The sequence below is a fragment of the Colobus angolensis genome, unplaced genomic scaffold (assembly GCF_000951035.1).
Source record: "Colobus angolensis palliatus isolate OR3802 unplaced genomic scaffold, Cang.pa_1.0 Scaffold239, whole genome shotgun sequence".
Taxonomy (NCBI): Eukaryota; Metazoa; Chordata; class Mammalia; order Primates; family Cercopithecidae; genus Colobus; species Colobus angolensis.
The window spans coordinates 578,053-591,765 of record NW_012115588.1 but is presented as its reverse complement, the minus strand read 5'-3'; the positions used below and the strand labels follow the sequence as shown (position 1 = coordinate 591,765).

The following is a 13,713-nucleotide window of genomic DNA, read 5'->3' as shown; positions in this document are numbered from 1 at the left end:
TCTAGAACTCCTGACCTCAGGTGATCCGCCTGCCTCAGTCTCCCAAAGTGCTGGGATTACAAGCATGAGATACCACGCCCAGCTCTTTTTTTTTTTTTTGAGACAGAGTCTCACTCTGTTACCCAAGCTGGAGTGCAGTGACATGATCGCAGCTCACTACAACCTCCACCCTCCGGGTTCAAGTGATTCTCCTGCCTCAGCCTCCTGAGTAGCTAAAATTACAGGCATCCGCTACCATGCCTGGCTCATTTTCGCATTTTCATTAGAGATGGAGTTTCATCATGTTGACCAGGCTGGTCTCGAACCACTGACCTCAGGTGATCTGCCTGCCTCAGCCTCCCAAAGTGCTGGCATTACAGGCATGAGCCACTGAGTCCGGACCAATTTTAGTTTATTTTCTTGAATGATGGCCTCAATATCTAATCAGCCAATAAATAAATTAAAAGGTGCCCAATTTCATTAGTTGCCAATAAGTACGTCATGCACAATAAATACCACACATCTTAAGTTTATAGCTTGATGAATTTTACATATGTACACAATGTATATAACCACCCAGACCAAGATATAGCCTATTTCTACCAGCTCAGCTCAGAAGGTTCCTGCATGCCCCTCCCCTCCTTGGCACCACTGCTCTGACTTCTAGCACCATAGCTTCATTTTGTCTCTTTTTGAAGTTTATATAAATGGAATCATTAGCATGAACTCTTTTGTGATGGGCTCCTTTGGCTTGACACACTATTTCTGAGGGACAGCCCCATGTTGTTTCATGCATCAGTAGCTTTTTTTTTTTGAGAAGTCAGTCTCGTTCTGTCATCCAGGCTGGAGTGCAGTAGTGCGATCTCGGTTCTCTGCAACCTCTACCTCTCAGGTTCAAGCAATTCTCCTGCCTCAGCCTCCTGAGTAGCTGGGATTACAGGCACGTGCCACCATACCCGGCTAATTTTTATATTTTTAGTAGAGATGGGGTTTCACCATGTTGGCCAGGCTGGTCTCAAACTCCTGACCTCAGGTGATCCACCCCCTTTGGCCTCCCAAAGTGCTGAGATTACAGGCGTGAGCCACCGTGCCTGTCAGCCGTTCTTTTTTTTTAACTGCTAGGCACAATTTCATTGTATGAATATATCACAATGTGCTTATTCTCCTGTGGATGGACATTTGAGTTGCTTCCAGTTCTTGGCTTTTATGAATAAAGCTAGTGCTTCCAAATTTTAATCACCATTTACTTTATCAGATTCTCATGCTATAGGATGCTGAAAGTGGCTAAGAACCTACAACTGAAGGATGGGGTACCTTCCATGTCCCTCACCTTGGAGCCCTTCCCTGCCTGGTGGCCCTAGGGTCCTTAGCAGGACCTAAGAGGTAAATGGTCCTGTGTGGAGCTATTAGCCAAGAATAGAGGGTCCTTCTGCTATTCTTTTCTTCTTCCTTGTAGACCCCAGTCTCCCACATCTAACACACCTTGGTAATACTTTCTCGAGCAAAAAAAACGACTAAGAGGAGTGACATTTACAATTTGACTGATTCGTGCTATAGACCCTCCCATACCTACTCAGCATATAGATTTAACATCTCTGAAGACTAACACCTCCAGGAATAAAGGGGGAAGGTGGGGAAGAAGGCAGCTCTTACTGGTACTTGAAGGGCAGCCGTCTGGATAGGGGTGGTGAGGGCGGTGAGGGCTGGGTTCTGGACCGCAGCCATAACAGGGCTGCCATCTGTCTTCAGCGTGGTCAAAACAAGGGAATCTGTCTTGATGATCTGAGGCTGGACCAGGACCTGGATGAAGAAGGAAGAAAAGGAAAAGGGTGATAGCATTATCCTTCTGTTATGAATTCCTTTCTTACTGCATAGACCTTCCAAGAGAGAATGAGAAATGATATAATTTTTTTGAAATTGAGAATAAAAAAACAAACAGGAAATCTCATAGAGGCCATTTCGAAAGCCGGCTATTTTGTACAGCCTGAATACTGGGTTCAGGTGGAGAAAGAGGGGCTAGCTAAAGAGGGTCCTGGCTTCTTTTTTTTTTTTCTTTTTTGCTGAGACAGGGTTGCTCTCTGTTGCCCAGGCTGGAGTGCAACGGCACAATCTCAGCTCACCGTAGCCTCGACCTCCCGGGCTCAAGCGATCCTGCTGCCTCAGCCTCCTGAGTAGCTGGGACTACAGGTGTGTGCCACCATGCCTGGCTAATTTTTTGTATTTTTTGAGGAGACAGGGTTTCACCATGTTGCCCAGGCTGGTCCTGAACTCCTGGGCTCAAGAAATCCACCTGTCTCGGCCTCCCAAAGAGTTGAGATGACAGGCATAAGCCACGGTGCCCAGCCAGGTCATGGGTTTTAAGGCTGAAAGACTTTCAGGAGGGGGGTGCCAGTGGCCCAGCAGGAGCAGAAAGCAGGAGCAGAGCAGAGATGCGTAGAGTGGACGGCAGAGAGGAGAGGAAAGACTCAGGAAAGCCAGACACATGGCTGAGAAGCAAAATTAATAAACCTGATTTTTTTTTAAAGATAAATTACTGTGTTAGTAAGAAAATATAGGCCAAGTGCGGTGGCTCATGCCTGTAATCCCAGCACTTTGGGAGACTGAGGCAGGTGGATCACAAGGTCAGGAGTTCGAGACCAGCCTGACCAACACGGTGAAACCCTGTCTCTACTAAAAATACAAAAATTAGCTGGGTGTGGTGGTGCACGCCTGTAATCCCAGCTAGTCAGGAGGCTGAGGCAGGAGAATCACTTGAACCCAGGAGGCAGACGTTGCACAGTGAGCTGAGATCATGCCACTGCACTCCAGCCTGGGTGACAGAGCAAGACTCTGTCTGAAAGGAAAAAAGAAAAAAAGAAAATATAGTCCACGATGATGTATGACATAAAGACATTTTTTTGTGATTATACAAATAATACATGTCCCCCGGCTGGGCGCAGTGGCTCACGCCTGTAGTCCTAGCACTTTGGGAGGCCGAGATGGGTGCACTGCTTGAGGCCAGGAGTTGAAAACCAGCCTGGCCAACCTGGAGAAACCCCATCTCTACTAAAAACGCAAAAAATTAGCCAGGCGTGGTGGCAGGCGCTTGTAATCCTAGCTACTTGGGAGGCTGAGGCAGGAGGGCTGAGGCAGGAGAATCGCTTGAACCTGGTAGGCGGGGGTTGCAGGGAGCCAACATCGCGCCACTGCACTCCAACCTGGGCAACAAGAGCAAAACTCTGTCTCAAAAAAAAAAAAAATAACTAAAAAAAAAAATACATAAAAAATAAAACATGCCCCCCAACCCAAAAGTAATATATGTTCAGCACCCACAGCAGAAAATATGGAAAACAGAAAACTATGAAAGCCAGGCGTGGCGGCTCACGTCTGTAATCCCAGCACTTTGGGAGGCCGAGGCGGGTGGATCACGATGTCAGGAGTTCAAGACCAGCCTGGCCAACATAGTGAAACCCCGTCTCTACTAAAAATATAAAAAGTAGCCGGGTGTGGTGGCATATGCCTGTAGTCCCAGCTACTCGGGAAGCTGAGGCAGGAGAACTGCCTGAACCTGGAAGGTGGAGGTTGCAGCAAGCTGAGACCATGCCACTCCATTCCAGCTTGGGCAACAGAATGAGACTCTGTCTCAAAAAAAAAAAAAAAAAAACAACAAAAACAAAAACAAAACAAACAATAAAAACAGAAAACTATGAAAAAGAAAATTATCTGGCAGATATCAATTTGGCACATTTCTTTCCAGTTTTACGCCCATTACATGTGTACATAAAGTGACTGCACCAGCCTTTCCTGAGTGCCAGTGACTATCTACAGATATGGGCTCAGCCAGGTCTCTATACACTGCTCACAGGTGCATCCTGGTGCCCTACAAGCTGCTTTGTGTACACTCTGGTTGGTCCTTCTTAGTATGTAGACCACATCTTCAACCAAGGACCAGTTAACAGCCCCATCCAGTGCCTCCTTGAATCCTTTCCAGCCACTTACCGGGACCTGCTGCACCTGTGGCGCGGCAACTGTCTGCACCGTGGCCGGGGCAAGGGTCTGCAGCGTGCCATTGGCTGTTTGTGTCAGCACCCGCTGGGCCTGTACTGTCTGCACCTGCTGCTGAATGGTGACCGGCTGTACCTGGGAGGATGTCACCAGGCTTTGGACTTGAGGCTGAAGGACTTGGGAGAAGAGGAGAAAAAAGGCACAGAGATGAGGAATGCATTCTGTCAAGTATCTCATAATGATTCCAACTCCCCACCTGCTGCTGAAGATGATGTGCGCAGCCATTTACAAGCTGGTTTAGACAACCAGAACATCCCATAAGGGCTGCATCAATTTCTGAGGGAACGAGTACAAATTGTTTTATTACTCTGGGTGCCAGGGTGGAGGAAAGGGAAGCTAGTCAGCAAATGACTGCACCCAGCAAGGGAGTTAACAGATGTTGAGAATCAGCAACTCCCTGGGGCTTCATTTCCTTCCATCCTTTCTGGACGGTAAGTGTACTTTGGGAGGGCTGTCTCAGCTTTTTGCCTTTACATTCCTCTACCCGTCCCAATTCTTGAACTCCACTGAAGAACTGTAAGATTCTTTGACATTCACAGCAATACTAATCTCACCCAAGGCGAGCCAGAGGGAAATATGATGAAAAGGCACTGGGATGCAGCACATCACAGAAAGAACAAGCCCCTTTCAGTCATCCATTCCCTCAACACATATTGAGGGCCCAGCATGAGGCTTGCTACTTGAAGCTGCTGCACCTACATTAAAAGTCATATTCATCGCCATAGTGGATGCTCAGATGTTTGCTGAATGAATAGTTCTCAACTGTGGCGGCTGAGATCTGGCTGCCACCTAGCCAATTTCAAGCCTTATTCAAGTCTCCACCACTAGTTATCAGGAAAGCCCTGTGCCTACTATGCTTGCTGGGTTTTTTTTTTTTTTTTTTCTTTGAGACTGAGTTTCGTTCTGTCACCCAGGCTGGAGTGCAGTGGCACAATCTTGGCTCACTGCAAGCTCCGCCTCCTGGGTTCACGCCATTCTTCTGCCTGAGCCTCCCAAGTAGCTGGGACTACAGGTGCCCGCCACCACGCCCGGCTCATTTTTTCTATTTTTTAGTAAAGAAGGGGTTTCACCAAGTTATCCAGGATGGTCTTGATCTCCTGACCTCGTGATCCGCCTGCCTTGGCCTCCCAAAGTGCTGGGATTACAGGTGTGAGCCACCGCGCCCGGCCACTTGCTGGATTTTTTAACCAAGTATTTTTGATATAGGCACAATAGATATTAAGGTATTTGAAGCTGCAGAATGTGACATGCTCCTGTACCAGTTCCTATTGACAGTTACCAGAAACTCATTCAGACAGGACCATATTGATATACCTGCCATTCCTGAAGAGGACAGAAATATTTACGGTGTCTGCAAACTGGCATATAAACTTTGGGGCCAACCAACCACTACCATTCTGACTTCTGAATCACCTTGAAAGCTAGTAGCTGCATTCTGGTATATCAAAGGCTGCTGGATGATCCTTGTCTGCGGAGCGGTGCTGAATGTTGGGGTGATCATTACCGTCTGTTGTTGCAGCTGAGCTTGAGGTTGAGGCTGGGGCTGGGGGCGGGGCTGAAGAATAGGAGTTGCCCTGGGTGTGGTGGGAACTGAGGTGGGAGAAACCTTGACCTGCAGGGTTGGAGCCTGTGGGGAGGCCGTCGAGGGAGAGAAGGAAGGTAATGGGACCTGGGTGAATGACCGCTGCATTGAAGGGTCCATAGCTCCGCTGCTGCTGCCCCTGCCATTGCTGCTACTGCTGCTGCCGCTGCTGCCACCACCACTGCCAGAAAAGGAGCTACACAGCTGCTCTGAAAACAAGTCAGGGAACTCTCCCACTTGATTACTGACAAATTGCAGCATCTCTGTGAACAAAAGAAAAGGAGTAATTTTATTGCTATCCAAAAAGTTATCTTTCAAACTTGCTTAAGAAACTAACGCATGAAAACCCAATGGCCTTCCTAAGACCGTGGCAGAAATGGGTCAGGAAACCCTTGCCTCTTTCTTGTGGGGATCATCTGGGACAAGATGGCTGACCAAGGTCCCAGGACAACAGGACAGGACTTTATCTGTTTGATGTTCTTTTCCCTCCTCACTCTCATCTCCAGGCCCTTTCTTTTTTCTTTTTTTTTGAGATGGAATCTTTCTGTGTTGTCCAGGCTGGAGTGCAATGGTGCGATCTCGGCTCACTGCAACCTCTGCCTCCCGGGTTCAAGTGATTCTCCTGCCTCAGCCTCCAAAGTAGCTGGGACTACAGGCGCACGCTACCATGCCTGGCTACTTTTTGTATTTTTAGTAGAGACAGGGTTTCACCATATTGATCAGGCAGATCTCAAACTCCTGACCTTAGGTGATCCACCCACCTCAGCCTCCCAAAGTGCTGGGATTACAGGTGTGAGCCACCACATCCAGCCTCTCTCATTTTCCTGATTGTTTTGATCAATCATAAAAAGAACTACCTTTGTACTAGGTGGGTGCTGTTTTGTTGAAGTACCAAGGGTCCTTTTTTACAGCTGGAGACGCTGAGGCAGCGAGTAGGGAGTCACCGTCCTAAGGCTGTGAGTATAGCGGCCTTGGCTTGTGAGGCCACCTCCAGTCCTAGCACTGCAGACTCTAACTTGCTCTAACCCCTTTCCTCCTCACCACAGGGAGGCTCTGGGCCTCCTCTCCAAACTGAGTAAAGCCATGGGCACTGTTGGTATTCTTGGAAACACTCAGGGACAACCAAGTTGATGGCCCCTAAGTCATGGAACTTCAGGGATGCAAAGAATGGAAAGACCATATATGAAATCCAGGAGAGGAAAGTAACTTGGCCAAGGTCCCACAGCTTGTTAGGGTACAGCCAGGATTAGAACCAGTTCTCTGTCTCCCAGCTTTGTGTTCTTCTACCACAACGCAGTGCAGGTGTGTTGACAGGTCAGGACACAGCAAGCCGGCCCCGCCCTGGACTCTGTGCTTCCCAGGGCCCACGCTGGCCCTTGTCTGGTTGTGCCCCTTTTCTCTGGGCAAGGGGTCTTGGGTCCAAAGGGATGTGTCCACCTGGAGACCACACTCCCCTTTCTAGATCATGTTCCGAGTAGCTGGGACCCTTAAATTCCCAGCCCAAAGGGTCTCAAGCCTGCTTCCAGGGCCTCTTCTCTGGTCAGTCTTCCCACAGGCTTTCCAAAACCTAACTTAACTCACAACTACCCCCTCATCTCTCATGATTCCCTTCTTTTCATATGACTGCTCCCTATAGGAGTCAGGGGCCTCAGCTTTGTCCCAGATAGTTTCAGATCTATAATTTTCTACATCGTCCACATTCTTTTCTCTTTCTAATACACTCCCAAGAAGCTACTGCTTGTTCTTGAACTATGGCCCCCCTTTCCAAACCCTCAAGGCCATATGATGCTCTGATTTAGACACCAAAACAACAAAAACCACCACACCACCACTATAAAAAAAAAAAAAAAAAAAAAAAAAAAGGCACCATCTCCATTCCCCCAAACCACCACCAGGATGTTCTTCTCAGGTCTCCAATGCCGTGTGTGTGAGTGTGGTTTTTTTTTGGTGTTGGGGGGGTGGGGGGAGGCGCTGGAGCCTGGGGTATGTTTGTATATCTGACAAACAGAAAGCTGCTGAGGCCGGGTGTGGTGGCTCATGCCTGTAATCTCAGTGCACTGTGAAGCCAAGGTGGGAGGGTCACTCGAGGTTAGGAGTTTGAGACCAGCCTGGGCAACACAGTGAGACTCTGTCTGTCTGTCTCTTTCTCTCTTTTTTTTGAGACAGGGTCTTGCTCTGTCACCCAAGTTGGAGTGCAGTGTCACAATTTCAGCTCACTGCAGTCTCCGCCTCCCAGGCTCAAGCGATCCTCCCACCTCAGCCTCTTAAGGAGCTGGGACCACAGGCGTGCACCACCATGCCCAGCTAATTTTTGTATTTTCTGTAGAGACAGGGTTTCACCATGTTGCCCAGGCTGGTCTCAAACTCCTGAAAAGCAACCTGCCCGTTTTGGCTTCTCAAAGTGCTGGGACTACAGGTGTGAGCCAGGGCACCTAGCCAGATCCCTTCCCTGAACACAGAACAAACAAACAAAAAAACACAAAGATTTTTTGGGCCGGGTGCAGTGGCTCACACCTATTATCCCAGCACTTTGGGAGGCCAAGGTGGGCGGATCACGAGGTCAGAAGATCGAGACCATCCTGGCTAACACAGTGAAACCCCATCTCTACTAAAAATACAAGAAATTAGCCAGGCGTGGTGGCGGAAACCTGTAGCCCCAGCTACTCGGGAGGTTGAGGCAGGAGAATGGCGTGAACCTGGGAGGTGGAGCTTGCAGTGAGCAGAGATCGCGCCACTGCACTCCAGCCTGGGCTACAGAGTGAGACTCTGTCTCAAAAAAAAAAAAAAATTTTTGAAGCTTACAAAAGGATAGGAAAAATAAATCATAAATAAATGTAAATAGGCGGGGGGGGGGGTGGCTTATGCTTGTAATCCCAGCACTTTGGGAGGCTGAGGTGGATGGATCACCTGAGGTCAGGTGTGCGAGATCAGCCTGACAAAGATGGTGAAACCCCGTCCCTACTACAAAACTTAGCCAGGCATGGTGCTGGGTACCTGTAATCCCAGCTACTTGGGAGGTTGAGACAGAAGAATTGCTTAAACCTGGGAGGCGGAGGTTGCAGTGAGCCAAGATCGAGCTACTGCACTCCAGCCTGGGTGAAACGGTGAGACTCTGTCTCAAAAAATAAATAAATAAATAAATAAATGTAAATAAATAAATAAAGCTGCTGGGGCTTTCCAGTGTGGCCTCCATATGGGATCACTGGAGCTCAGCATTTCAATCTGGGCACCTTAAGTATCCAGTCAGCTAAGCCTGCTGTGGGCAAAACAGCATCTCACCAGACTCCATTCCTCCATAGTGGTATTATTCACCAACACCATGACACAAAGCTCTGTCCTCACTCAGCCTCGTGTGAGGGAGAAATGGGCAGATTGCTACAGACATTGCAACTTGTACTAACCAATTCCAATTCCTTGACATGATTAAACTAAGAAATGTCCTCAAATTCAGTACATTTAAACAAAACATAATTTAGTGCTGACACACTCCAAGTACAAGATTATAAAATACTTTAAGAAAATGATCGAGAGAAATCTAAGAATTTGTTGAACCTTTTAGAATTCCCCCAAAATTCCAACTGTCTAAGAAATCAACACAGAGGGCTGCAACAAAGAGCCAGAAAAACATCACTCACTGGCCAACAGTTTCCATCTATGGAAAGCTAAGGAGGGCAGAAGGCCAGGGTGGTCTCATAGATGCACACAGGCTTTGGTGGTAGTCAGGCCTAGGTGTGAGTCTCTGGAGGCCCACCTAATCAGTGGTGTGAGTGTGGGCAAGTTACTTGTCTCTATGCCTTGGTTTCCTCACTACAAAAGGCTGCTTTAAAAATGCACACTTGGCCTCTTTGCTCTGAGGATTAATAAGATAATTTATCCAAAGTGCTTGGTGAAGGGCAGACCCTTATGCAGGTCCCTATTAGTGGTACTTCCAGAGCACCCACTACACAGGCACGTGGGCACACTGATCTCATTTTGTCAAGTACTCTTGAAACCCTTTTGTGGGGAAGATATGGGCTGCTGTGGTGAAGTAACCTACAAAGGTCACAAAGCTTAGTTCACGAAGCGTGAGAGTGTGTAGGCAGATGGAATGAGACTGCTTAAATTAAAAAAACAAAAAAAAAATCCCTTTCAACCCACACACAAAAAGCTCCAATGGAGCCATCTCCAGTCAGCCAGGCAGCTGGGTACAGGGCTGAGCGGCACAGAGGGGCTGTTAATATGAGCATCTGCAGAGAGGAGTGATGAGAAGCTCCAGCAGGGCACGCAGAGCCTCTCCAGGACCCTATCTAGTCTGCAGTGCCAGAAAAGAGGAGGCCTGGAGAACCAGGGTGCAGTTGCGCTTTGTAACTCTGAGCTACACCCCATGGGAACATCCTAATGGCTCCTCACTGTTCCCTGCTCTGATCATTCACATTCTTCGATTACACAGGCTCTCCTTTCCACAGAGAGCCATGAAACTCAGAAAAGGAAGGCACAAGCTTTATGGAGCTTTGAAAATGAAGCTCCAGTTCCTGCAGCAGCCCACAGAGCCCAGGGCCAGAGACAGGCCTCCCAGGAGCTAGGCTGGCATGCTCAAGCTCATCTCACTCCCCTGCTCCCGTTTTCAGCTGCTTGGTAAACTTACAGCTAAGTTGCTTAACAAAGTAGGTGAGGCCCCAGGAAACTGTATCTGGGTTCTGGTCTCTAAAAGCAAGTAACCAAAATTAGAGGTTCCTGTTATCATTTGTGCATTGCAAGCAGTCCCATGACTCACAAAGAGACCCTGAGTTCACATGTACTTTATGGAGCTTGTGGCTTGAGGGGCTGGGAAACCTAGTTCACAAAGGTCATTTATTCTTATATTTTATATTTACTATGCACCTTGTGTTAGACAATTTATATATATATATATATATTTTTGAGACAAAGTCTCACTCTGTCACCCAGGCGTGCAGTGGTGCGATCTCGGCTCACCGCAACCTCCGCCTCCTGGGTTCCAGTGATTCTCATGCCTCAGCCTCCCAAGCAGCTGGGATTATAGGCACACGTCACCACACCCTGCTAATTTTTGTATTTTTAGTAGAGACAGGGTTTCACCATGTTGGCGAGGCTGGTCTCGAACTCCTGACTTCAGGTGAGCTGCCCACCTCGACCTCTCAAAGTGCTAGGATTACAGGCATACGCCACAGCACCTGGCCCTGTTTTTAATAATTTGTTAAAATCACAGAAGTAATATATTCACTAAAGAAAAATTTAGAAAGCATATAAATGAAAAGAACAAAAATAAAAATCACCCAGCAGTTCCACTACTCTTGAGTCATCCATTGTCAATATATATATTTTTTTAAATGGAGTCTTGCTCAGTCGCCCAGGCTGGAGCGCAGTGGCGTGATCTCGGCTCACCATAACCTCCACCAACCGGGTTCAAGCAATTCTCCTGCCTCAGCCTCCCGAGTAGCTGGGATTACAGGCACGTGCCACCATGCCCGGCTAATTTTTGTATTTTTAGTAGAGAGGGGGTTTCACCACGTTGGATAGGCTTGTCTCGATCTCCTGACCTTGTGATCTGCCTGCTTCGGCCTCCCAAAGTGCTGGGATTACAGGCGTGAGCCACTGCACCTGGCCCACTGTCAGTGTTTTTTTTTTTTGAGACAGAGCTCACTCTGTCACCCAGGCTGGAGTGCAGTGGCACAATCTTGGCTCACTGCAAGCTCCGCCTCCTGGGTTCACGCCTTTCTCCTGAGTAGATGGGACTACAGGCGCCCGCCACTATGCCCAGCTAATTTTTTGTATTTTTAGTAAAGACGGGGTTTCACTGCATTAACCAGGATGGTCTCAATCTCCTGACCTCATGATCCGCCCGCCTCAGCCTCCCAATGTGCTGAGATTACAGGCGTGAGCCACCATGCCCAGCTGTCAATGTTTTAACGTGTGCCCTTCCAGACTCCTTCCTCTACAAGGCTTGCTTGCACACTTAAGCATGCACATGTAAGCAAATGGTTTTACAAAATAGAGATCACACTGAACACGCTACTTTGCACCCTGTTCCCTTTTCTTAATAAAATATGAAGAACATTCAGTGTCAACCATTACAGACATAACATCATCCTTTTCAGAGTCCCACAGTATCGTGTTGTGTGCCATTGTACTGTACCAGTGTATTACAATTTGTTTAATTTACTCAATGATGAAAATTTGTTTAACTTACTCAATGATGAAAAATTGCTTTCAATTTTTCAGCGTTATCTTTTTTTAAATTTTTTTGAGACAGGGTCTTGCTCTCTTGCCCAGGCTGGAAGGCTGAGGTGTGACTGTGGCTCACTGCAGCCTCTACCTCCTGTGCTTAAGCAATCCTCCTACCTCAGACTCCTGAGTAGCTGGGACTACAAGCATGCATCACCAAACCTGGCTAACTTTAAATAAATCTTTTTTTGGGGGAGACAGAGTCTCCCTATGTTGTCTAAGCTGGTCTCAAACTCCTGGGCTCAAGTGATCCTCTTGATCCTCTTGACTTGGCCTCCCAGAGTGCTGGGATTACAGGTGTGTGCCACCATACCCACACAGTTATTCGGCATTATTAACAACTTGTTTTTTCCCCCAGTTCTCTATTTTCTTGGGATAAATTCCTAGAAGTTAGATGGCTGGGTCAAAGGACCAGTATACATGCTTTGGAAAGGTTTCAAAAATCTATGTTCCTGCTAGTGTTTCCTCACAGCCATTTCTGTCAATCTCATAGTGGAAAAAACCAACATGAAATTGTTTCTCTTGCATGACTGAGTACTAACTGAGGCTGAAAGTCTTTTTTTTTTTTAAGTCCCAATTTTATTGAACATTTGTATTTCTTCCTTTGTAAACTGCCTGCTCTACATCTTTGTCCATTTTTTCCATCAGGCTATTTTTTTTTTTTTTTTTTTTTACTGATTTTAAAAACTTCCAGATATTTTGGATATTTGTTCTTTCTTAAATGTTTGCAAGTATTTCCCCCACTTTGTTATTTCTCTTTTAATATGTTGAGGAAGAAAGAATGACATAGCAATTAAGAATCACCATGTCAGGCCGGGCGCGGTGGCTCAAGCCTGTAATCCCAGCACTTTGGGAGGCCGAGACGGGCGGATCACGAGGTCAGGAGATCGAGACCATCCTGGCTAACACGGTGAAACCACGTCTCTACTAAAAAAAAAAAATACAAAAAACTAGCTGGGCGAGGTGGCGGGCACCTGTAGTCCCAGCTACTCCGGAGGCTGAGCCAGGAGAATGGCGTAAATTCGGGAGGCGGAGCTTGCAGTGAGCTGAGATCCGGCCACTGTACTCCAGCCCGGGCGACAGAGCAAGACTCCGTCTCAGAAAACAAAACAAAACAAAACAAAAAAAGAATCACCATGTCCTAGCCTTGGAACCTGGGGCAAGTTGTACCTCTTCGAGTTGCAGTTTTTCTCAACTGTACATTGTGGCTAACAATTACAGCTAACTCACGGATTGACGAGATAACTCATGTGGAATCTATGGCACCATGCCTGGCACTTAGTATTAGCTAGTACACATTATTCATAGTGGGTTTTTTTTTTTTTTGACACTTTTGCTTTAACTCTTACTCTGAAAATGGGCATTTGTTCAAATGCATCAGATATATCCAGCAACAATCTGAGCATAACATAAATTTTGCATTTGCTTATGTATGAGAGAAACACTAGGAAATGCAGAAAACCATATTCAGCTGAAATGAGCCATGCAGAAATGCACAAAATGTGCACACACACAGGCACCTTAAACATCTACCAGCTTCATCAGGTCACTGATTGTGTTATGAATCACATCCATCACATTGATGTCAGAACTTTCCATTGGACTTCAGACAGCCCTCCTTCCACCACTTCCTGATAACTCCCAAGCTGTAACCTAATGACACTTACCTCCCTCAAGCAAACCTCAGGTGTTTTTCAAGCCAAAGTGCCTTTTCATTGTGATATTTATATATTTCTTAGTTTTTCTGGTCTCTAAGACTGTGTTTTATTAGACTGTTAGACTGTTTTATTAGGTCCCCATCTTTTTTAAAAAATAAATCTTTTCCTTTTTTTGGTCACCTGTGAGAATTTCTATTGTTGTGATCTGTAACCCCCCATTTCCCAGTA

At 46.9% G+C, this 13,713-nt stretch overlaps 1 protein-coding gene across 1 annotated transcript in view; it reads right to left on the bottom strand.

Moving 5' to 3' along the window:
• Positions 1 to 13,713, bottom strand: part of SREBF2 (sterol regulatory element binding transcription factor 2) — an 82,938-nt gene that overhangs the window by 40,410 nt on the left and 28,815 nt on the right. Inside the window, exons 2-4 of the mRNA XM_011945102.1 lie at positions 5,437 to 5,868; positions 3,958 to 4,139; positions 1,633 to 1,779 (exon numbers count right to left, since the gene is read on the bottom strand). Of these exons, the coding sequence (XP_011800492.1) occupies positions 1,633 to 1,779; positions 3,958 to 4,139; positions 5,437 to 5,866 (759 nt within the window). The 5' untranslated portion in view covers positions 5,867 to 5,868. The remainder of the gene's footprint in view (positions 1 to 1,632; positions 1,780 to 3,957; positions 4,140 to 5,436; positions 5,869 to 13,713) is intronic.